This window comes from Mustela nivalis (genome assembly GCF_964662115.1).
Source record: "Mustela nivalis genome assembly, chromosome: 1".
NCBI classification, from domain to species: Eukaryota; Metazoa; Chordata; class Mammalia; order Carnivora; family Mustelidae; genus Mustela; species Mustela nivalis.
In genome coordinates, this window is record NC_139020.1 from 199299659 (window position 1) to 199324695 (window position 25037).

Consider the following 25037-nt stretch of genomic DNA (forward strand, 5'->3'; position numbering starts at 1 on the left):
TTTTTGGTTTCTTCATTTTATCTTTTAGAATTATGCCCAGCCAAGTCTTCAGTATATCCAGGGACAGCAGATTTTCACAGCTCACCCACAAGGGGTGGTGGTCCAGCCAGCCGCGGCCGTGACGACAATAGTTGCACCAGGGCAACCTCAGCCCTTACAGCCAGTAAGAGAAATATTTCAGTTGATAAAATGCTCATTGGCTGCATATCTCATCTTTAGAAGGTTTACTTTTTTGTTTGGTTTGGTTTTCCACTCTGTTTTTTGTTTTTAACTTTTGTAGTCCCCAGTTTCACATAAGTGCTTATGTCCCAGAGGAAGCATTACTCAACCATTTTTTAAAAAATTCTGTGAAATTTATAGCGATGTTGATAGATACATATTTTGCTCCTGCTATCCATTTTATTTGTAATTTTAACTGACTTGTATTTTTATACTTTGGTAGGAATTCTAATGTAACAGTTTTCTCAAGTCGCTATTTTTATTTTATGGAGCCCTAGAATATGATACTACACTAGACACTGTGGCCTGGGGGTATAGAAACAAGTGATATACTTCACTGTGCACGTTGTACAGTATGGCATTCTTCTACATATGGAGGAGGGTACAGGGAAATCTTGAAGTGGGAACTAGGAGGCTGGCATTGGAAGCAGTTGAACAGCCGAACAGAGTAACTTACCCATTAGCACTTTGGAATTCTGACAGTTCAGAGAAGGCTCCTGCAGCGATCCCATGAGTGATGGTGGCTTTTGGCGGGTAGGACAGTGAGTGGAGATGGAGTGTAAAGACCGCGTTTGAGACAGTTGGGGGCTGAGACCGTTTGCACTTCCAGCAGATGTTGGAATATTTGAGGGCTTGCTGTGAGGTGGGCCCTTCTAGGAACTCTGAATACAAACCTAAGCTTCCATTCCTGTTCTCAGAAGCTCACATTCCACTTAGAGAGTTGAAGATCACAATGAATAATCCTAAAAGTAGAGGTTAGTATCACAAAAAAGTACAATTAGTATCACAAAAAGAGTACAGCTAGTTTGAGGAGGGAAAGAACCATTCCCAAGTGTGGGAAGGATTAGTAATTTGGTTAAGTTCTGAATGATTTGAAGTGTTTTTTTGTTTTGTTTTTTATTTTTGAATTTGAAGTATTCTTTTTTCCCTCCCGCAAAGATTTTATTTATTTATTTGACAGAGAGATAGCGAGAGAGGGAACACAAGCAGGGGGAGTGGGAGAGGGCGAAGTAGGCTCCTTACTGACACAGTAAGTACTGACACAGGCTCCCCTGACACAGGGCTCAATCCCAGGACCCTGGGATCATGACCTGAGCCAAAGGCAGACGCTTAATAACTGAGCCACCCAGGTGCCCCTGGATTTGAAGTATTCTTAAGTGACACAGAAGCTTAGGGAAAAGAGGTCACTTTATAGGCTAGAGAACTACAGGAATGAAGCGAAACTGAAGTAGGACACCAAAAACAGCAGCTATGTGAAGTAGGGATTAGTGGTATACACAAAGCAGTGATGCTTCAAGACGTGTGTTTGCTTAAAAGTGATCTTTTAAAAAAGAAAAAAGTGGTTGCATTTTACCTGAGCCTGGGATCTTGGGTTCCTCTTTGATTGCTCAAGCAAAGGTAAAGCTGGAAAAATGATTCTATGTTAACTGGTTTACATAAAATGGACAGTTTAGGGCATATATACTTATAGCAGTTTATTACGAGTCTTCCAGAGCTACTGTAACAAAATGCCACAAACTGAGTGACTTAAACAACAGAAATTGATTTTCTTACTGTTCTAGAGGCTGGAAGTCTGTAAGATCAGTTGTCAACAGGCTCTGTGTCTCCTGAGGCCACTCCTTGGCTTATAAATGGTTGTCTTCTCATTGTATCTTCACATGGCCTTTTCTCGGTCCACATTCCCTGATGTCCCTTCCTCTTATGTGTGTACCAGTCCTGTTGGATTATGGCACTACCCTTATGACCTCATTTAACTTTAATTCCCTCTTTAAAGGCACTTTCTCCAAATAGTCACATTGAGAGTTAGGTCTCCAACGTATGAATTTGGGGGAAATACTTCAGTCCCTAGCAGTGATTCTGAAGTTGTTATGTTTTTCAAAATGTGACATTAAATTTTTTGATAAAAATATGAAGTTTTGAACATACAGAAAAATAGATAATGGATAAATGTTAACATTCTGTCATACTTGCTTTTCAGGTTTTTGTCTTAAAAAAAAAGAGAGAGTGAGCTCTATATAATTAGTATCCTGAAGTTGGTATATGAAAGATACTGCTCTAGATAATGAGCTGCTGAATATTTTTAAAGGTGATCTGTTGGATGGTGAACTTGGAGCCAACTGTCAGTTTTCTGATAGATCCTTAAAGCTATTCATAGAGCCATCTCTGATCATTTCCCAGATTGGACTTTTGTTTTATTGTTTCTCAAAAAGAGGTGGAGGATATATGTTTTTACATATTAAGTAGGCTACTTTGTCCTTTTCGGCTAGATTAGAAGAGATGTCACTGATCAAGAATTTGTGTGTGTTTCTTTTTAGCCTGAAATGGTGGTGACAAATAACCTTCTGGATCTACCACCCCCCTCTCCTCCCAAACCCAAAACCATCGTCTTACCTCCCAACTGGAAGACAGCCCGAGATCCAGAAGGGAAGATTTATTACTACCATGTGATCACAAGGTAAGAAGGGCTGTGTGGGCATCCCAGGTCAGCTTTCAGTTGGTGGAAGAAGCTGCCGTCAGAAGAGGAGATTGATGGGTGTGGGCTTGATGTCATTGTCTGTTGTTCATTGTGCTTGAGGGCGGCCAGATTTCTAGAATCACGTCTTAAATGTTATGTCAGACCATAGACTTTGGTACTTTTTAGAGATATATTTTGGTATATTTTTTTATCTGCAAGACTCTTGGAGAAAACTGGAGTTTAAAAAGATAATGATGGGGCACCTGGGTGGCTCAGGCATTAAGCGTCTGCTCTGGGCTCAGGTCATGATCCCAGGGTCCTGGGATTGAGTCCCACATCGTGCTCCCTGCTCAGTGGGAAGCCTGCTTCTCCCTCTCCCACTCCTCCTACTTGTGTTCCCTCTTTCATTGTGTTTCTCTCTGTCAACAACAACAACAAAAAAGAACTTAAAAAAAAGATAATGACTTCATCTAATATTGTGTAGGTATGAGGGGTCATAAGCAAACCTTTTCTCTAAGAGCCCAGATATAATGAATATTTTAGGCTTTGCCAGCCTCTGTCACAACTACTCAACTCTCATTGTTGTGCAGACGGCCCATAAGCCATATATAAATGAATGGTCACTTCTGTGTCCAATAAGACTTGATTTACAAAATAGGCAGGAGGCCAGATTTGGTTTATGAGCCATAGTTTGATGATCCCTACTATATGCAAAAAGCCCAATTTATCTTTTACCTAGAAGTTTAAAAAAATACATCTTTTAGACAGATAGTTTTATGTAAATGTCTATGCTCTCTCTCTCTCTTTCTGTGTGTGTGTGTGTGTGTGTGTGTGTGTTTACTCACTGGTATATAATTTTATGTGAGTTGTTGGGGTACATGTTTTATAATCTTCTTACCAATCTGTAGAGGACTTTGTCAGTTACAGATAGATAGAACTACATTTTCAGTGCATGCTTATACTTTGTTTCAGGGTTCAGCAAACTATGCCCACGGGCCACTTGAATTTGCAAATAAAGTTTTTGGGGGAATACACCCACCCCCATTTATTTAGGAGTTATTTATGGCTGCTTTCACACTATAATGGCAGAGTAGAGTAGTTGTGACAGAGACCATATGGCCCGCAAAGTCAGAGATGATTTACTCTCTGATCATTTATAGAAAAAAAGTTTGCCAACTCCTACTCTCTTGTATGGCTGTACGAAATTTTACTTAACCCACCATCATTGCTGGATTTTCACTGTTTTATATATAACTCCAACCCTGGATATCCTTAAAGACACTAATCTTACTGTGCTGTTGGTTAAAAGAAATCGACATTTTAAATTGATAATTATTGTCCGCTTACCATTAAAAAAAATTGTACCACTGTAGACTCCCACAAAAAGTATACAGTATTGTCTTTGTCTTAATGTAATTTCTTCTACTCTTGTAAATCTAATAGGCGAGGGAGCTTATATTCATTTCTGATTCTTTTATTGTTGAAATGGACTATCTAAAGTAAATTATTGGCCACTTGTATCTTTTGCGAATTACTTGTTTAGGAGCATCTCCTTGTTCTCTGTCATTATTGTTAGGTCTTTTTATCAAGAGTATTGCAGATGTCTTTGTTTATAATGCCTTATGAGTTTAAAAATTTCATACAGATAGTTTCCTTTATGCTTTATCAAGCGCATGTGATGTTGCTGACTAAAGATAGAGTGGTTGGAGAGCACAGGAAGACTGCAATGGCAGGACTGGCCTGTCAGATAGGCTGCTAGTTCTCTGAGGCTTTGGACGTTTTAAGTGATTTTCCCTATAGCATCCCTGTGGCAGCTGACTTCAGACTCCTGAACATGAATTGTCTTCCAGTTGTTAACTCACAAATCTAGCTTTAAAAAAAAAAAAAAATCTATGCTTGCTTATTTTCAAAGCAACTAATAAACGTGCAGTGAGCTAACAGGGTAGAGCCCTTCTTGCAGTCAGTTGAGAATATTTTGAGCCAAGGGCACAAGTTTTGATTTTTTTTTCAAGATTTTATTTATTTAATTGACAGAGCGAGAGAGGGAATACAAGCAGGGGGAGTGGGAGAGGGAAAGGAGGCTTCCCACCAAACAGGGAGCCCAGCGTGGGGCTCAGTTCCAGGACCCTGGGATCATGCCTTGAGCCTAAGGCAGATGCTTAACGACTGAGCCACCCAGGCACCCCAGGGCACAAGGTTTTAACCTCAAGTCTTTTTTTTTTTTTTTTTTTGCTCCAAGCACATGCTAGGTACAGTCACTATTGATCTCCTCACCTACAGAGGGGAGGCAGAGGCAAGCACTGACTCCATGTACTTTTTAGGTTTTGCCGAATCCTCTTTCCAGAACATTAGAGCCAGGTGAGAAATAGGATGTTTGGTATTACTGCTGTCTTTGACACCCAGTAAATACTGCCACCTCGTTGGCTAGAGAAATACAGTGGGCTAAACACTGTATGTCTCTGGGATAGAATCATGCTGCTGGAGAGGTAACAAAAGAATGTCTCTATCTTACGAAGCTGACTTATTCTGCCTCATTATATATGTTGTGTTTTATGTGTATATGAGCAGAGATACCTGTGCCAGAGTTCTCTGCTTTCTGGCCATAACAGCATGGCTGCTCTTACCTTCTTCTAGGCAGACTCAGTGGGATCCTCCTACTTGGGAAAGCCCAGGAGATGATGCCAGCCTTGAGCATGAAGCTGAGATGGACCTGGGAACCCCAACATATGATGAAAACCCCATGAAGGTGAGTGTGGCTTACATGTGTTTTCTGATCATTGGGAGTCTGTGTCCTGTCATTTTGCAGGGCCAGTAGCCATGTGGTCTTGTGATTCTATTTTCCTCATTGTTCTGGAGAATTAACACATGTAATAAATGCTGGAGAGGACTAAGACTGTACAGAAGTATGGTATGTAGAGCAAAAAATAAAAGCCCTCATTTCTTTTCAGTTGCTCTCTTGTTGTCTTACTTCCCTCTGTGGAGATAGATACTGTTAAGTAGTGCAGGAATTCTCAACTGAGAGCAGTTTTGCTCACCAGAGGACATTTGATAATAATATTTAGAGACATTTTTGTTTGTTACAGCTGTGGGGATGCTACTGGCTTCTAGTGGGTAGAGGCCAGGAAAGTCATAAAATATCCTACAGTGCTTAGGACAGTTTTCCACAACAAAGAACTGGCCCACAATGTCAGTAGTGCCAGGTTATGAAACCTTTCCTTGGCATATATTCTTCTAGACCTTTCTGGAAAGCACACACAGGTATCTCTCCCCTTCCTTCCTTCCTTCCATTTTAAACACATAGATACAATCATGGTATTTGTACTCCATCATAACCTCCTTTAACCTCCTTTAGCTCTTTGGGCACTTGACTGGCTCAGTCAGTGGAGGATGTGATGCTTGATCTTGGGATTGTGAATTTGAGCCCCATATTGGGTGTGGAGATTACTTAAAAATAAAATCTTAAAAATACCTATCTATCTATCTTAGCTCTTGTAGATATGCTACATTCTTTTTGATGCTCTGTGTTTCTTTCTAAATGTGTTTTAGCTCATTAACTAAAATCTTACATAGATGGTGTGGTTCAGTGTCCTGCCATTTTTGGATTGATGGGTCTCGAAAAAGGTTAACTGTTTACATAAAACCTCACCAAAGGAATATGCTACATGCCCCCCACCCCCACTTTTTTTTTTTTTTTTTTAAGAATTGGAACAGAATATTTTACTACGGAGATACTATTTTTATTTTATTTATTTATTTATTTATTTATTTATTTATTTTTTAAAGATTTTATTTATTTATTTGACAGAGAGAGATCACAAGTAGGCAGAGAGGCAGGCAGAGAGAGAGGAGGAAGCAGGCTCCCTGCTGAGCAGAGAGCCCGATGTGGGACTCGATCCCAGGACCCTGAGATCATGACCTGAGCCGAAGGCAGCGGCTTAACCCACTGAGCCGCCCAGGCGCCCCCGGAGATACTATTTTTAGAACAAAGAAGGCAAAAAGCTTATTCCTCATCTCTCTCTCTGACAATACAGTAAATACAATTAGAGATTAAGTAAATTAAATACTCAGTGACTGACTTACAACCATTTTTTTTCCCATTTGTAACAGGACTCACTGTCTCCTAGGGTGAGGTATCCGAAATCAAAGACCATATTTCTGTGTCCTAAGATGTGAAAGTACCTTTTTTTCCCCCCCCCCAAACAAGAAGAGTCTCTTAACTAGTTAAGTCATTGGAGAGGCTGGGAGGGGGAAGGGGACAGAAAGGAAGGAGCTGGAGTGAGAGAGTAAAATGGAAACAACATACCTTCTTTCTCATTTTATTCAGTTTGGGAGAAATGTTTTTCTTTCTTCATATATTTGGCATTTGCCCAAAAAAGTATGCACTTAAGTTAAATCCATGTGGAGCTTACTAAATTTCAAAAGAATCATTTGAGTTACTTAACCTCATCACTGTAGCTATGGTATTGTCGCATTTTCTTGACTCATTTAGGAATATGCACAGGATTGTTGGGCAGCTGCCATTGAAAGTATCCAGAAGCTTACTAACAAGAAACCACAGTAGCTCCCTCTTTCCAGACTTCTGTAGCTCTGTTAGTTATATCTTTTGAAAAATAAACAGGAGGTTTGAGAAGAGATCACTGGTGCAGAAATACAGCTGAGCTTTGAGACCAAGTTTATGAAACATATCAAGAGACATTACCTTTTGCACCTTGACTATTAATCATGATTCAGTCTTTTGGTCTGTAGAATACTATTTGATTGTAGGAGATACATAATGCAAAAGCTCACTATATACGTATTACTCAAAGTGACTGTATTTATCAGGTTGTATCTGGTAACATACAGAGAAAGTAAGTAACCTGTTCCAGTCAAGGCTGTGGGTTCTTAACTCCTGCCCTAGATTAGTTTCACTAGATACATACACTGAATTCCCGAAAAGTACTCTAAATTCGTGTGATATTCACAGCGACAACTGTGGAAAAATATGTGGCTGTATAATTAGGTTTTAGTGGAAAACAGTTCTAATCTATAAACATACTGGAGCATCAGTTCAAAGTTAGGATTAGAATTAATACTGTTCTTAATAGATGGCAGAGTAACACATGTTCGTTCGGTTGACCAGATTTGAAAGTTGGGAGAGAATAGTCCACAGGTGGACCATGTAGGGATGCATGTATCCCTTTCATGAATTATAAACATGAAGCTCTTACTGCATGCTTATGTTGTGAAGCCTGTGTAAAATTTGAAGGGCCAGACCTCAGCCAGGAAATTGGTCAGAGTATGGTGGATGTAACTTGACTATGATTAAGGACTTCAGAAGGAAGAAAATAGCTTTCTATGGGGCTTAAGCCACCAACTAAAAATTGTAATTTTTGTTTTAATTGTGCAGTGAGATAATGAGATGACCCCCAAGATGAAATTGCACTTGGAAATGACCAAAATGGTGGAATTTCTCCTATCTAATAATGGAAGAGCTTTCCTTCGTGATTTTCTAAAATGTCAGCAATAAGGGGTGCCTGGGTGGCTCAGTTGGTTGAGTGTCTGGCTCTTGATTTCATCTAGGTCATGATCTCAGGGTTGTGAGATCAAGCCCTACATAAGCACTGGAGAGGGAGCCTGCTTAAGATTCTCTCTTTCCTTCTCCCCACTATAAATAAATAAACAAATAAATAAAATATCAGAGATGAGAGGGAAGATTTCGTTTTTAAATAATGGTACCCCACCACTCATTAGCTTAAATTTAAATTAGTGGTCTAATGTAAGAGACTGCAAAGAACTCTATGTATTTTTAATACTTTTTTTGAAGCAGGGTAATAGCCTTCTGAAAGAATAATCTATTTTAACTATATACTGTTACTCTGTTTATTATTTTTTTATTATTATATTTTGGTTTATTATATTTGGTTTATTATTTTTGTTACTTTGTTTAATATGTGAGCATGTATTTTATCCCTCAAAGTGTGCCTCATTTGTTATTAGAAGGACAGACCAGGAAAGTTAAGAAATCAGCACACTTGCATTTATAGCAGAGAGGTGTTTGACTGAAGGACTGAAATGTATACTTGTAAGAGTACTAGAGTTTTCTTTAATTCACATAGTGTAGCCTTTCTCTAGCATTTCTTAAAGGCTAGTTTCCTGACATTTGTTTCAATTATATCATTAAATTATTTCAGGAATGTTAAGCAACAGACAACAAGAAGCCCATTCAGGAGTCTGTAAAAGCAAATATAAGTCCAGCATTTAACTCAAAAATAACTGCTGTATCGCCGTGCCCCCTGTGTGTCAGGATAAGGGGATGATGTATGTGTAAAGATGAGGAGTGAGAAATTAGAAAGAGAAAACATTCCTCCTACCTCTTAATTGCCTGAGAGGGGTTACAAATGAGACTTCTTTTTTTTTTTTTAAAGATTACAACTGGGGCCACGGCAGGCAAAGGAAGAAGCAGACTCTCCACAGAGCAGGGAGTGCGAGACTCAAACCCAGGACCCTGGGATCATGACCTGAACCAAAGGCAGACACTTAACCGACTTAGCCACTGCTGTCCCCAGAGTGAGACCTCTAATAGAGATACAAAGATACCTCCTTTCAGAGAAAATAGGAGAGAAACTGATCCATTCTTCTTCTTTGCCTTAGTACAAATACATACATAACTCACTCTCTGGGAATTCAGATCATAGTGAGAGTGCACAAAGTAATTAGGCTGCCAAATACAGTTTTTTTTTTTTTTTTAAGATTTTATTCATTTATTTGACAGATGGAGATCACAAGTAGGCAGAGAGGCAGGCAGACAGAGGAGGAAGCAGGCTCCCCGCTGAGCAGAGAGCCCGATGCGGGGCTTGATCCCAGGATCCTGGGATCATGACCTGAGCCGAAGGCCGAGGCTCAACCCACCGAGCCACCCAGGTGCCCCCCAAATACAGTTCTTATTGTGAACAGATAATGATAGGTTAGAGATGTTTTCTCTCCCACATGGAATCAGAGTCAGACAAAAACAGGACTTTTATAATATAACTTCAGTTTCTTGAGTGCATTTGCCTGTTCGTGAAATAGGTGTACCATTTCTACCTGAGCAGAAGGTAAAAACCAATTTGAGGTTTTACACCTAATGTTAGATTTTACATAAATGGCATATTTGGTAATCAGCTCAAAACACTTTAGCCATGTAATTCAGAAGAAAGGAAAACAAACTGTCTTTCTATGGCCATTTGCTTTTGTCTAAAATTTTTCTCCCTATTCTTGCATATAAAATATTTTGTTGTTTGCAGCATCTTTTTTTTTTTTAAGATTTTATTTATTTATTTGACAGACAGAGATCACAAGTAGGCAGTGAGGTAGGTAGAGAGAGAGAGAAGGGGGAAGCAGGCTCCCGCTAAGCAGAGTGTCATGGGTAATGAAAAGATATGTTATAAAACCATTCATAAGAGTTTGAGTTGCTCTGCTTTGGTGCTTACAAATCCCTTTATCTGTAGCGCCATTCTGAATTTTTAGAGCCCGATGTGGGGCTCCATCCCAGGACCCTGAGATCATGACCCAAGCTGAAGGCAGAGGCTTTAACCCGCTGAGCCACCCAGGCTCCCCTGCAGCATCTTTAATATTACACCTTTATATTTGCAAATGCTCTTTCAGTTGTAAATAACAAAAATGCAGCTCAAGCCAGCATAAACATAAAGAGACATACTGGTCTGTATAACTTCGGAGTCGAAGATTATTGCAGTCTTTGATTCTGCTTCTGTCTTGTGTGTAAACACAGCAAGTGTCAAGTGTGGAAATTCTTTTAAGGAGAACAGCTCATAGTAGTTAGGAGTCCTGTGTAAAGTGCTGTGTGCTGTGGTTGAGGGTGAGGGATGACGGTGGTGTGCCCTGAGCCCCCACCACTCAGATAGCTCGCCTGCTCATGGGGTGATCCCTGCGACTCCTGTGTTAACTGTCCTTGATTTTCAGTTAGTGATTCACATAAAGAATCAGTAAGATCAATTTCTGGATAGCCAGGAGCTGAACCTTCAGCTCTTATGAAATTAGAGTTTAGTGATCTTTGAGTATGCATAATTCTTTTGGCGTTGTTTTGGTTCACTACCTAGAGGGTAGAAGAGAATACTTGTGAAATCCACTCAGGTGCTGTGGACTGTGGAAGCTGGGAGAAGTCTGCCCATCACCTGCCGCAGAAGGCTGCCCCCTCCATATGGGAAATCTTTGAGTGGGCAGTGATGTGGTGAGATGCCTGACTTCAGGAACATTTACATTACTTGGTGAAGGGCAGGCACTTTGGGTGGTAGGAGAGCTGTTCTTCAGAGATTTTTTAAAATCTCCTCACAGAGGAGAAATAAACTATATATGAAATTTTCACTGGTTAAAGATTTAAGAAGGTTTTGTACAGATTTTGGCTTTAGGTGCTTTACCTATCAAGAATAAAAGGAGGTTTATTCAGCTTATCTATGACCTAGAGGTACTTAAAATAAAAATTGATTGAATGAATCTCTCAGGAGAGTAGCTGAGTGGCTCCTCAATGTCTACAATGTTTATATCTCAGGGCTTTTGTCAGAGCCCTAAAGTTCGGAATGACGCTTCAGATAGAGGGATTTGTAAGCACCAAAGCAGAGAAACTCAAACTCTTATGAATGGTTTTACAACATACCTTTTCATTACCCATGACTCTGACAGTCTCTGCCTTTTGATTGGTGTGTTTAATCTATGGACATTTAGTAAATGTGTCAGTAAGGTTGGGTTTAAGATCTACCCTCTTACTATTTTCTAGTTTTTCATCTGTCCTTTGTGGTGGTGTGTGTGTGTACTTTCTTTTGGATTAAATTTATATTTTTGCCTAAAATAGTTCACTGGCTTTTTTATTGGTTTATTAGCCATTCCTCTTTTACTTTTTAGTAGCTGCTCTAGGGAGTGGCTATCAGAGTATAGTGATTATATAAGTCCTTAGGGATTTTAAGACCCTTTCAAGGGAGCCATGAGGCCAAAACTATTTTCATAATAATGCTAAAATATAAGCCTTTGCCACTCTCATCCATTCACAAGTATACCGTGGAATTTTCCAAAAGATACATGACATGATTGAATACAGAAGGAAGTGAGAATCCAGCTGTCTTCTGTTAAGCCTGACATTTATTTTATTTTATTTTTTTTTAAAGATTTTATTTATTTATTTGACAGAGAGAAATCACAAGTAGGTAGAGGGGCAGGCAGAGAGAGAGAGGAGGAAGCAGGCTCCCTGCCGAGCAGAGAGCCCGATGCGGGACTCGATCCCAGGACCCTGAGATCATGACCTGAGCCGAAGGCAGCGGCTTAACCACTGAGCCACCCAGGCGCCCAAGCCTGACATTTAAAGAGATTTCCAAAATATAAAAAACTGTGCCACTCTTACCAGTTTCTTTAGTTTTGGAAAAGAAAGTTATCTTTCCACAAAAAAAATTATATTCATATATGATGGTTTTGTTAATGTTGTTTAAAAAGAAATGAATATTTTTTTCTGTTTGAATTTAATTCCCCCCCTTTTTTTAAGATTTTATTTGAGAGAGAGAGCATGCACACAAGTTGAGGGGGAGGGGCAGAGGGTTCCTGCCAAGCAGGGAGCCTGATGTGGGGCTCCATCACAGGGCCCTGGGATCACGACTGGAGCCCATGGCAGACACTTAACCGACTGAGCCACCAAGGCGCCCCTGAATTTAATTTCTAATACGGTAAATTTGGTTAGATAGAACCCATATGAACAAAAGTTCTCTGGGATCCTCAATATTTGAAGAGCAGAAAGGAATCCTGAGACATAAAAGTTTGAGAACTACTGCTCTGTAGCTTACAATATGAATATTTATCTTATTAGAGTGTCCTGTTATATCAAATACCATTTTATGGATAATTCTAAGAACCTCCTTACATTTTGCCCCCTCCTGTCCATTGTTCTATTGTTGCCATATATTTTTGTATTCTTTCATATGCTATGAACCCCAGAATTTATTATTTTTTGCTTTAAATAGTTTATTATAGGTTAAAGAAAATTTTTTAAACTTGGGAGCAAAGTGTTTTTTTTTGACCACATATTTGCCATTTTTCATACTCTTTATTCTTTCATGTAGATTTGAGCTTTTTCTGGAACCCTTTTCCTTTAGACTGAAGAGTTTCCTTTAATATTTCCTCTAATATTTCAGGTCTAATGGTGATGAGTTCTCTCAGTTTTCATTTGTCTGAAAAGGTTCTTGTCTTTCCTGTTTTCTTTTATTTTTTATAAATAACTTTTTTTTTAAATTTTTATTTATTTATTTGACAGACAGAGATTACAAGTAGGCAGAGAGGGAGTCAGAGAGAGGGGGAAGCAGGCTCCCTGCTGAGCAGAGAGCCCGATGCGGGGACCCTGGGATCATGACCTGAGCCGAAGGCAGAGGCTTTAGCCCACTGAGCCACCCAGGCACCCCTCTTTTATTTTTTTTTTTTTTAATTTTTTTTTTTTTTTTTTTAATTTGACAGAGAGAGATCACAAGTAGGCAGAGAGGCAGGCAGAGAGAGAGAGAGGAGGAAGCAGACTCCCCGCTGAGCAGAGAACCCGATGCGGGACTCGATCCCAGGATCCTGAGATCATGACCTGAGCCGAAGGCAGCGGCCCAACCCACTGAGCCACCCAGGCGCCCCGCCCCTCTTTTATTTTTTAATAGACTATTTTTTAGAGCAGTTTTAGGTTCATGTCAAAATTGAGTGGAAAGTACAGAGAGTTTCTATATAACACCTCCCTGTCACTGCACATGTGCGGCTTCCCCCCCACTATCAACAGTCTGCCAGAGTGGTCCGTTTATTACGGTGAACCTGCCTTGACATATCATTGTCCCCCAAAGTCTGTAGTTTGCATTAGGATTCTTTTTTTTTTTTTTTTAATTTATTTATTTATTTTTTTTTAAGATTTTATTTATTTATTTGACAGAGGAGAGAGATCACAGTAGGAGAGAGGAAGGGAAGAGATCACAGAGAGAGGGGAAGGGAAGCAGGCCCCCTGCTGAGCAGAGAGCCCGATGTGGGACTCGATCCCAGGACCTGAGATCATGACCTGAGCCGAAGGCAGCGGCTTAACCCACTGAGCCACCCAGGCGCCCGCATTAGGATTCTTGATGTCGAACACTCTGTGGGTTTGGTAATGTGTGATGGCATGTATCCACTGTTACAGTATCAAACAGAATAGTTTCACTGCCCTACGTACCTTCTGTGCATCCCTCCCTCCTTTTCTACCTCCCTCATTCCTATCCCTGACAACCACTGATCTTTTTACTGTCTCTCTAATTTTGCTTTTTACAGAATGTCATAGAGTTGGACTCATAGTATGTTGCCTTGTCAAATTCATTTCATTCATTTAGCATTATACATTTAAAGTTCCTTCATTATACAAGTAAGTCTTTTCATGACTTGCTAGCTCATTTCTTTTTAGCATTTAACAATATTCCACTGTCTGGATCTACCACAGCTTATGTATTTGTCCTCTAGCTACTGAAGGACATCTTGGTTGCTTCCAAGTTTGTGGAAGTTTTTATGGGCATAAATTTTCCATTCATTTGGTAGATACCGAGAATCACAGGTATGATAAGTGTATGTTCAGTTTTGTAAGAAACTGCCAGAGTACCTTTATTTATTTATTTATTTATTTATTTATTTATTTTAAAGATTTTATTTATTTATTTATTTGACAGAGAGAAATCACAAGTAGATGGAGAGGCAGGCAGAGAGAGAGAGGGAAGCAGGTTCCCTGCTAAGCAGAGAGCCCGATGCAGGCCTCGCTCCCAGGACCCTGAGATCATTACCTGAGCCGAAGGCAGCGGCTTAACCCACTGAGCCACCCAGGCGCCCAAGAGTACCTTTATTTTTGAAGGATATTTTTACTGGGTAGAGACTTCTAAGTTGATACTTTATTTCCCCCTTTCATCACTTTAAAAGGTGTTACTCCATTTTTTCCTTGCTTAACAGTTGTTTCTAATAAGACTATACTTATCTTTGTTCCTCCAAATATATATCTTTGTTCCCTTTCTGTCTGTGTGGAGAAAAACCTTAATTTTGTCCTTATAATTGGTTTTTAAGAATTTGATTGTGGGGGCGCCTGTGTGACTCAGTCATTAAGTGTCTGCCTTCAGCTGGGTCATGATCCTGGCTCCTGGGATTGAGCCCAGCACTTGCTTCTCCCTCTACTGCTCCTCCTGCTTGTGTTCTCTCTCTCACTCACTCTCTCTAAAATAAATAAATAAAATATTTAAAAAGAAAAGAGAGGGGCGCCTGGGTGGCTCAGTGGGTTAAACCTCTGCCTTCGGCTCAGGTCATGATCCCAGGGTCCTGGGATCGAGCCCCATGTCGGGCTCTCTGCTCAGCAGAGAACCTGCTTCCCTTCCTCTCTCTGCCTACTTGTGATCTCTGTCTGTCAAATAAATAAATAAAATCTTTTTAATTAATTTATTAATTCAAATTTAATAAATAAAGAAAAAAGAATATATGTATAGAATTCTGTGGGAGCACAGTGATTAATGGTCTGAGAAGATGCATCAGTGATATGTCAGAGAAAACATGATTTTACCTGTAGCCAAGGTAGGCAGGAAAGAGCATTCTAGGTAGATAAAGCAGTTTTTGCAAAGTCAGGATAAGACAGAGTATATATAGGAAATATAATTTGGTACAATGAGAGTTCGGTGCATATGGGGTAGTGAGCAAGACAAAAATACGGAAATGTAGGTCAGATTTTAATTGTCTTAAGATCTTGGTGTCCTACTGATGTGATTACTGTATGATAGGTACTTGGGAATCAGTGAATGCTTTTAAAGCAGGGGAATCAGTTAAATGTGTTTCCCTTGAGCAATACATTTTGGGGGCTCATGGGCTCACTTGTAAAGGTAAGAATGGTAGCAGGGAGATCGGATTGGAGATTATTAGCTTAGGCAAAGTGGGGGGTAAAGAATGGAGATTTTGGGGATTCATGCAAAGATGTTTAAGATGCATCGTGGTCAAGGCTTCACAAACAAGGATATGGAAGAGGCTAGGACAGCCTAACGATGGCTTGGGGAGGTAAAATCTCATTATTCAGTCTAGGGGATGAAGGAAAGATGAGGAGGAGGTTTGGAAATAAGTTGAGTGTGGAATTTGAGCTTCTTACAGGATCCAGGATAAGAAATGGCTGGTAGGCAGTTCTGTTTAGGTTTGAGTCATCAGTAAATTGGTGGTTTTTTGAAACATTAGGGGGATATGGTACCCAAATGGGTAAGGTGTGTAATGGGCAGAGAATTCTTTAAGGAGTGCTGTGAGGTGCTGGATGGTTGGTTTTGAAAGCTTTTGATGCTGAGACTAAGCATCTGTGAGAGTCCTCCTTCTCTGTTTTCCTCCAGTGTTGTTCCCTCCTCTTTGTCATCTTGTGCTCTCTTCCATCATCCATCATGTGGTGAGTGTAATGTCAAGCCTTCCCTTTGAGGACTCAGACGTGAATCATTCCTGACTGCTTGCATGATTGAGAGCAGCTTTTACTGCTGCTTTCTGGCTTTTAATGAACATTCAGACACAAGTGTAGTAGATGTCCTAAGTGTAACTATGTGGAGTGTTTGTTGGGTTGAGGGAGTCGGAAGAGGATGGGATCAGAGGCCAAGAGTTAATGGTCCCATCTTTGGCATTGGGGTAATTTGCAAAAGGATTCCATATGAAATCACTTCCCAGCAATGGAGAAGGATCCAGGAAATCATATTTGAGAGAGGATTGTCAAAAACCAGAGCCCAGATCTCTGCAGACCAGATAGTTAAGTTGCCCAGTAAGCACAGCCTGCCTGATAGCTGGGGGACCAGAGAGAAACTCCCAGGACTGTACTATACTCAAGGCCAGATGGAAGGAGTAGGAGGCCTTCTGGTTCTTAGTGATGGCTTTAGGACCTTCGTTCCGGGTTGATCAGCTCCACTTTTAGGGGAAGTAGATGGGGCCTGTGTGTAATTTATTCAGGCTTTTGAAACACTCTTTCTAGAAGCCACTTTAGAGATCTTTCTGTTCTTATCCAGTTTCCACCCTTTTTTTCTTGACAGAACGAAGTGTGGTGCCTTATTTAGAACTAACACTGAAATAAGTATTTTTGTTCTTTCTACTACCAGAGGTGGTCGCAACTCCAGCACAGAATATACTGAGCTTTTATTATTTTCAAGGCTCCTTCTTACTTCACCTTTTAATTGATGTACACAGGCTCACATGTTGCAGAGTTTAGGTTGAATTGTATAGTGTTTCTGATAAGCTCAACTTCTGCTTCTGGATTCATGCTGCCCTGAAAGATACAAAAGTTCCTCCTTGAATAATGTTTTACATTTTGTGTTCCAAAGGACATTTACTAAAATCCCAGGAGACAGAAACATTAGGTTGGTATATCCTGCTCTCTTTGTCAGGACTCCTTCCAGCCAGCCTGTGCTCCTGAGTTCTGAGGCACTTGAGCTCTGGAACATGGTCATTTCTGCTTATATAACAGAGGATGGAGTTTGCGTTTGTTGTGCCAAACTGTGTGTGGTTACCAGAGCCACCCATTACGCTTAAAGTCATTCCCTTTCTGAGCTAGAAAGACTTGAAACCTCACCTCGGGTAGTGTGAAGATACTTAGGCCTTCCCTGTTATATTCATATCTGGTCATATTCTAGGCAGATGCCCTGGAGTCCAGATATACCCCTGATGAAGGCTGACAGCAGGGCGAGCTGCTAGAGGCAGTAAGGTCTGGCTGTCTCCCAGGCCCTCCGCCCACATTTCATTGCGTGCTCTCATCTGGCTGCTGTTCATAGTTTCCCGCCCGAATCCTCCATTGGCTGATGATGCCCCATATGAGCCAGTGGGCGGAAAAGGCAAGCTGATTATTGCAGAAACCCTGGGAAAACATTGTGGAGGTTTTTTTTTTGTTTTGTTGGGGTTTTTTTGTTTGTTTTTTTTGCCTATCAGAGTGCTTTCCCCCTCTCTGATGGATTCCTGGAGTCTCAGTAAGACCACTTGCATGACAGCTAGATGTTCTCTGCCTCATGGGAGAGCTCGTTATGTTTCTGGGACCATTGGTCCAGGCTAATTTGGTCTTTTCTGGTGTGGAAGGATTTTTAATTGGCAGTAGGCATTTGAGAAGGTTATCTACACTGGTTTTAAAAGTTACATATTATAGAGAGGCTGACATTTTAAATGGGACTTTCCTGGAGTTGGGGAGGTTTTTCATGTCCCTGTCCGTCAGGTGCTGTCCTTCACTCGGACTCTGGCTCCAGGTGTTGCTCGGCATTGGGCCTGAGGAAGTGTTAGCCGGTTTCTGAAATCATCTCTCATGCCATTTGCAGACCACAGACCAAGGAGGGATACGTGAATTTCAAGTACTCCCTTGAGCACTTCCTTTGGGTAATGATGTAAGTCTAGGCACCCTTCATTTTCTTTTCTCAGCCCCAGTTGCTCAGCTCTCAAAAGGACCACAAGAGCTAGACAGAACTGAGTGGGCTGCACTCTGTAACTGTGTCTTTAATGCTCTACCACCCTCACCAAGTCAGAGATTAAATTAGAAAGCTGTTACATATGCACTAGGCTTACTTACTAGCTTTCTGAACACATACCCCATTCAGAGGGAAGCCGAACACTCCTCTTTACACAGCGCCCTTACTGAGAGCCTGGCCTCTCCTGTAGGGCCAGGAGCCTTGAGACGGCTGTCCTACCTCCAGGGGCTTTCTGGAAGCCTTCCTGTTGCTCCTCATTTCTGAGAGCAGCTGAGGGTGTGTCGAAGTTTCCTTGGCTTATTCAGGCCCTTCTTGAGCCCTTGCTACCTGAGGTCTTACCGTGAAGCACAGCGGCCCACTCCCCTACTGGAAAAAATAACCACAAAACCCCAAAGCAAAACATTAGGAAACAGAGTTACAGTGTGCTTTTTGGTCCCGTTTCCTGAAAACAGGTCGAATCTCTATGTTCTGAATCTGTATGTACTCTGCCCTCCCCTTGCTGCTCCCACAGCCACAGAAAGTAGAAAAATGGCAAATATGTGAGGTTTTTATAACAAATCAGAGAAAGCAGATTTGTAGCAGCCCAAAGCCAAGGGAGTGCCACCTTTCTCTGGAGCCAGTCCAGAGCAAAGGGAGCTGAATAGCTCCTCCATCACCAGTGCCTTCAGACTGTTTATGGAAATGAAATAATCAGCACTGGGGGATGGGAGGGGAGTCAAGAAATTCTCTGCTCTCAGCGGCTAGCGGAAACATGAAGTACCTCTAATAGCAACTGCGGTGTCTCTGTCCGTCTGAAAGCTTTCCGAAGGGAATGCTTGTAAATCTTTTCTCTGGAAAATTATGTTTACTAGTGAGGGGCTTGATGGTTGCTGGTGGGCAGAGGTGTGGGGAGATGGCCCTGCGTGGCAGGTGCTCTGAATGCCAGGGCTGCCAGCCTCCGGCCTCTCGGCAGTGGCTGCTGAGGAGGAGCTTGGCAGCTTCCTCTCTAGCACAGCGGGGAAGGAGTATTTTTAGGTTTGTTATCATCATACCAGCTTGGGACAGAGTATTTTCTGTGTCTTTGCATCATTAATCTGTTCACTTACTTGGACGGCCCTCGTCTCCACGGCCCACCCCTGCCCCCTGGACTGTGACCTGTCTTTAGTCTTCACATTCCTGAGCTGGAGATACCAGCCCGCAGGGAGCCTCTGCTGAGGGCTGAGACTCTTCCCTACAGTGCAGCCATACTGCCTTCGGAGGAAAGATGACTTGTACCCAGGGGGAACGGAGAGGCCTGGATGAGGACCGTGGTGTGGTCTGACTGTCCAGTTCCGTGTGAAAGGTCTTCAGAACAGAGCATTCTGCCCTTATCCTGGAATCCTAGAAGGTCAGAGCTGGGAGAAGTGGAACTCCCTGAGCCCAGGCCTCACTTGACAGTGTGCGTCCTGACGCTAAGAACAGGAACCTGAGAGGTCCATCAAACAGCACGTTCCTCTGCAGAGAGGGTGACTCTGAAACAACTGGAAATGCTAGGAACATCAAGGATGTAACTTTAACTTAGGGCAGAGAATGTGGTTCAGAGGAAGGAGGCCACAGCCAGGTGTCAGGATTGAAACGTGAGGTGAGACTGTGGGTAACAACAGCCACGCTGACTCCCAGCCATGCTCGCTTAGGATTCTAAGTGGATCTTAATACTACGAGTCAGGTATCCCAACTGGGGGAAAGAAAGGAGCATTCTGGAACATCAGGACATCACTGACCTGACCTCTTGTGCCAGCACTGTTAACGTTTTCTTTTCCATTTCTAGACCTCAAAAAAGCCCAAGACAGCAGAAGCGGACACCTCCAGTGAGCTGGCTAAGAAAAGCAAAGAAGTATTCAGAAAAGAGGTAAGGTTTGGTGGGTGTGGGCCTAAGCTCCACAGGCTTAAGCCTGAGCCCTTTCCTTTCTTGTCCTGAGTGTTTAGGCTGCCATGCATTTGGGTCTTCCCTTGCTTTTGTGGTGTGACTGTATGGTCGCCACGTGAGGGGGACCCGCCGGAACGGTCCTTTGTAGGTGGGTGGTTAACACTTTCATATCCATTGTCATTTCATCCCTGTAGCTGCTCCTGAGGTAGGCAAGACAGGAACTGTCATCTTATGCAGGTGGAGGACCTCTTAAGGTTCAGAGAAGATAAGTTCTAGACAGAAGACCTGAACTCCAGCCCTCTGGCTCAAAGTCCAGTTCTGTTCCTGCAGCCTTTCATTTGGTGGCTGCCTCATCCTCAGGGGATTGGGAGAAAGCAGCTCCTCTTCATGCTACTGGCAGTGTGTGTCTCCAGCTATCAGGGCACCAGCCTTGTCTGTCTCAGGGCATCTAGATTCTGAACTCCAGTCTTGATTCACTGACTGTTAGAGGAAACAGACCTGTGAATAAGGAATGGCCACTGTGCCGAGCATGCCATCTGGGGGCTGGAGGCCACTGTTCGGGGTGTCAGGAAGGGCTGTTGAGTCGGGCTTAGGAAGGGACCAGGTGGATCGGGAGGGATGGAACTTCAGGCAGTAGAACATGCAGTAGCAAAAGAAATCATCTTCCCTTCGAGGGAATTGTAAGTAGTCGACAGGCCGTAGCGGAGGGCATGTGCAGGGTGTTGGGGGATGAGGCCGGCCACTGCGGCTGCTTCATCCAGGGCCTGTGTGTCGGGCAGTTACGGGGCACCCGTGCAGGGCTGGAAGCCAGGAAGAAGGAATTCCCTGACTATTTGGGGAAGTGGACTGAAGTGAGAGAGTATGGGGGCCAGAAGACCATAGAAAAACTGAGTAAAAGCCCTTTCCAAAGCTAAAATTTAGTTTGTGGTTCTGCCTGTGTGAACTTACTGGTATTTCGGCTCAGCCAACCGGCAGCTGTTTGTTCAGTGCCTGCCTGGTGATAACAGCCTTGTCCTTTGAACGTCGGGAGCATTCTGGAGTTTCAGGGATGGGGAGACCCTGTTCATGGTGCTCCCTGACAAAGTGGCGATCGCTGACCTCTTTGCTTCCTTTGTACTCTGGGGTCTTAGCACCGCAGGTGCTTTGAGAGGTCCTGTGCAGGGGTCTCTTCTGAGCGCCTCTGGTAGGATAGACACTGTAGAGACAGCTCAGGAGGACACTGGACATTGTGTATGGGAAAGGGTCCTGCCCCGGGCTTCTCGCACTGGCTAGCTCACCAGGCCTGACGTGCTTCCTGTTGCTGCAGTGGAGGTCAGGTGACGTGTAACAGCAGATCTAAGTGACCTTCTGCAACAAATGCCTGTGTTCGTGGCATGGCTGAGCCTGCTGGTAGCACCAGAATGTTTTCTCTGCTCTGCCTCCAAGGCCGTAGTCTCTCCTTATGCCAAGGATAGGAGATTTTTTAGCGGAGACCCGAAGCTGCCATGAGATTCAGCCGTGGGGGCCCTTGCCCGGGTCTGCTTCTTCTGCTCTAAGTCCGGCTTGCTCGTCTATCCAAGGCAGCTCTGTCCCTCTTGGGGCTAACCTAGGATCCTTTTCTCTTCTACCCCACTGGCTTCATAGCATTCTTCTATCCAAAACCAGCCAACCTGAGTGGCGAAACAGGAAGGATTGGCTGTCTCATTATGTCCTCAGCGCAACCCCTTGCCCTCTCTGTACTTGTGAGCAGCGTGTGCTCTTTCTCCTGCCTGCAGATGTCGCAGTTCATCGTCCAGTGCCTGAACCCTTACCGGAAACCTGACTGCAAAGTGGGAAGGATCACCACAACTGAAGACTTCAAACACCTAGCTCGCAAGGTATCCCCTCTGCCCAGATGATGTTCTGGGCAAACCATGTACCCTTCATCATAGAAAATGGGATTTCCTTGCCAGAGGCCGGGGCTGGGGACCCAGGGAGAGGGAGGGAAGGTTAGGGAAGGGAGGGCACCCTGCTGGAGGGTAGGGCTGGTGGGCTTCTCATGGACTCGCCGAGCTTAGCTTCCCCTTTCTGTTGACCCCCGCCCCCGCTGGCCCCAGCCTGTCTCTTAACTCAACCCCAGTCTTGGTGAGAAGGGCCCTGTGGCACCGGGCTGGCCTTACCCCCTGAGATCCTTTCCACTCTGGTCTCTCTTCCTGTGTCCTGGACAGCTGACCCACGGCGTGATGAACAAGGAGCTGAAGTACTGTAAGAACCCTGAGGACCTGGAGTGCAATGAGAACGTGAAACACAAAACCAAGGAGTACATTAAGAAGTACATGCAGAAGTTTGGGGCTGTTTACAAACCCAAAGAGGACACTGAATTAGAGTGACTTGTGGGGCCAGGGTGGGAGGACAGGTGAGCAGGTGGGACAGACTCGGCAGAAGTAATCCTGCGGGCCCGCTGCCCCCCCCCTTCTGTCAGGGCTGTGTTACTGGTGACATGTCGCCCTGGGGAATTCAGACCTGCAGATTTCAGCTGAAAGCCACGAAAACGAGCCCCCTCTACAACAAGCGATCCCTGGTCATGAGCTGTTGGGGTGTGGTTGGAGGCCCATCAGAGGCAAGGGCTTAGGGAAGGACCCCGCTAAGATCCTGGCCAGGCCTAGCCCCACTCCCAAACCTGGGTCTCCTCCTTGGCGGTGCTGTCAGCGCACAGACCCATGCGCATCCCCACCCACGACCCCTCACCCTGACGATCTGTATAATATTTTAATGTATATGTGAATATATTGAAAATAATTTGTTTTTTCCTGGTTTCGTTTGTTTTTCATTTTGCTTTTAGCCTCTACATGCTAGATCACAGGAAGACTTTGTAAGGACGGTTTTAAGTTCTCCTGCAAGGTTTAATTTGTTATCATGTAAATATTCCAAAGCAGGCTGCCTTGTGGTTTTGGCCAGCCTTGTGCTATGTTGATAAGATTGATTTACTGCTTAAAATCACTTTACTTTATCCAATTTTTACTGAACTTTTTATGTAAAAAATAAAATCAATTAAAGAACTTGGCATGTGTGTTCCCTAAAAGCTAGTTAGGCATATTTGTAAATAGTGGTGTCACTGGAGACAGGAGAGATGGTGGCCGTAGTTGTTTGAAGTTCAGAGTTAATCCTTGAGCTTGGAGTTCTCCACAGGTCTCGCTGTGACTGACACTTGTGGCCTTGGGATCTTATGTGTGTGTTCAGGCTGGAGTCAGCTTGTGCTACCTGTATTCCAGAGCAAAAGAAGCGGACCCGAGGGCCTCATTGGCTGTGGCTTCTTCACTTTGGTTCATAGGTCAGGCAGGAGATGGGCACGAGTCTTCCCCTTTACACCTCCTAGCTGAGGAGAGATGCATTGACCCTCTTCCCTCCAGAACTTGAGGTCCCCAGGCTCATTGGAATGCTCCTTCGGTGGGCAGGTTCCCTGCCCTCCCCCACCAGGCACCCTGACACTGGGGTTGGGCACTAGAGGGAGGACCCATGTAAGGGGGTACAGTGCCCAGGCTGTGATTAAAAAGTGGACACCCGGAGGAGGTGGGGTTCAGTGTCGTCGTCCCCCCACCCCTGCCCTCCACTTTAATGGACCAGTTGCCTGGGCTTCAGGAGGACCGCCGGCTGCAGGCTGGTCTGGAGCCATCTTTGCAGAGATTGGTCCCATCTCTTCCTCTCCAGGGCTGTTTTGCTCCCTGTGGCCCCCTCAGTCTTGGGTAGGGTGGATGGCCGTCAGCACTCACCTGCTAGGTGCTGTGCTTGGCACTTGGAGCTCGGGTTGTACTCGCTTAATCCTTACAACCCTGGGGACGGGGGCTGGCACTGTTTGGAGGAGATTCAGGCTCAGAGAGGCTCAGGAACTCATATCCTCATTGCTAAAAGAGGAGAAAAACACCTATTTTAAAGTCCTGCTCATTAGGCATGCTATTTAATAATGTAGCCAAAGTGTTTTCCCAGGCTACTGCGGCCTTCTCAAAACTATTTAAGGCACATTATCTCAAGTGGATGGACTCTAATTCAACCCTCTTAACATTTGAGAGCTATTATAGAGAATATCTCCGTTAATGTGTGCATGAAAAGGGAGTGGCTCCCTTTTGGGGGGGGGGGTTGTGGTGCAGGGGTGCGGCTCTACGCTCTGCTGCTGCTCCCAACCAAGTCAAACTCATGGTTTGACCCGAGGCTCCAGGTTTCAGATGTTCCAAGGACATTTAGGTGGCCTTCCATTAAAGGGGTATGACCAGGGAGTTGCAGAGTTTCAGACAGGACACCTTTGGAGAGGGATTGTGTTACCTTAGCTCCCTATGAAGTTTTTTCGGAAACATTCCCCATCCCTTGACACCTTGAGACTCCACTCCCCCTTAGTTATGACAAGAGTTGCCAGCCACTGGAGAAGCTCCGCACCGGCTCGCACATCCAGGGCCAGTCCGGTCCTCAGGAGCCCTGGGACTGACTCCCAGCTCCCCGAGGTGTGAGCTCTCCCAGCAGGGACCGGTCTAATTTCATCCAACTGAACGCTGAGCCCCTCCTGCTTTCCCTTCTGGGTTTCCCAGGTTTTTGCCCAACAGTCATCTTCACCTGCCCTTCCTTAAGGATGAGATTTCCACGGTTAAGCAGTCCTGGCGAAGGGTTTCTGAGGAGCAGCGGTTTGATGCTGGGCACTCAGAACAGCCGCTCCCGGTCACGGCACAGCAGAATAGGATGAAGCCCAGGCCTCCCTGGGCCCCCACTGAACCCCACGACTCCTGAGCTCGGGTGGCTGTTGCTTCAGTGCTCTGACCCTTGTGGTTGCCAGGATGGTGGCCACTGTTCCTAGGCAGGGGCCTGTCTGCTGCAGCAGCCCCTTCTGAAGGCAGTAACCGACCTGCCTGCTTCTTCCGGGTGGGCAGACTCGTGGGGTGCAGGCCCCTTGGGCAGGGGGTTTGACCTGCGGGCCCTCGGCTTGTGTGAAAATCACAGAAGCAGCTATGGAGTCATGTTTGGAACTTGCGTGAGTCTTCTAAGAGTCTTTCTCCTGTTTTTCTCATCTAGAGGTGACCTGCGGCCCAGGGCGTCTGCC

At 43.9% G+C, this 25037-nt stretch overlaps 1 protein-coding gene across 8 annotated transcripts in view; it reads left to right on the forward strand.

Moving 5' to 3' along the window:
• SETD2 (SET domain containing 2, histone lysine methyltransferase) overlaps positions 1-23013 on the forward strand; it is a 128417-nt gene extending 105404 nt beyond the window's left edge. For all 8 annotated transcript variants that reach the window (XM_082705011.1, XM_082705012.1, XM_082705010.1 and 5 more), the window contains 6 exons: positions 29-163; positions 2535-2674; positions 5309-5420; positions 19898-19978; positions 21751-21852; positions 22183-23013. In XM_082705011.1, coding sequence (XP_082561137.1) covers positions 29-163; positions 2535-2674; positions 5309-5420; positions 19898-19978; positions 21751-21852; positions 22183-22344 — 732 coding nt within the window. In that variant the 3' untranslated portion in view covers positions 22345-23013. The remainder of the gene's footprint in view (positions 1-28; positions 164-2534; positions 2675-5308; positions 5421-19897; positions 19979-21750; positions 21853-22182) is intronic.
• Positions 23014-25037: the final 2024 nt, after the last annotated feature.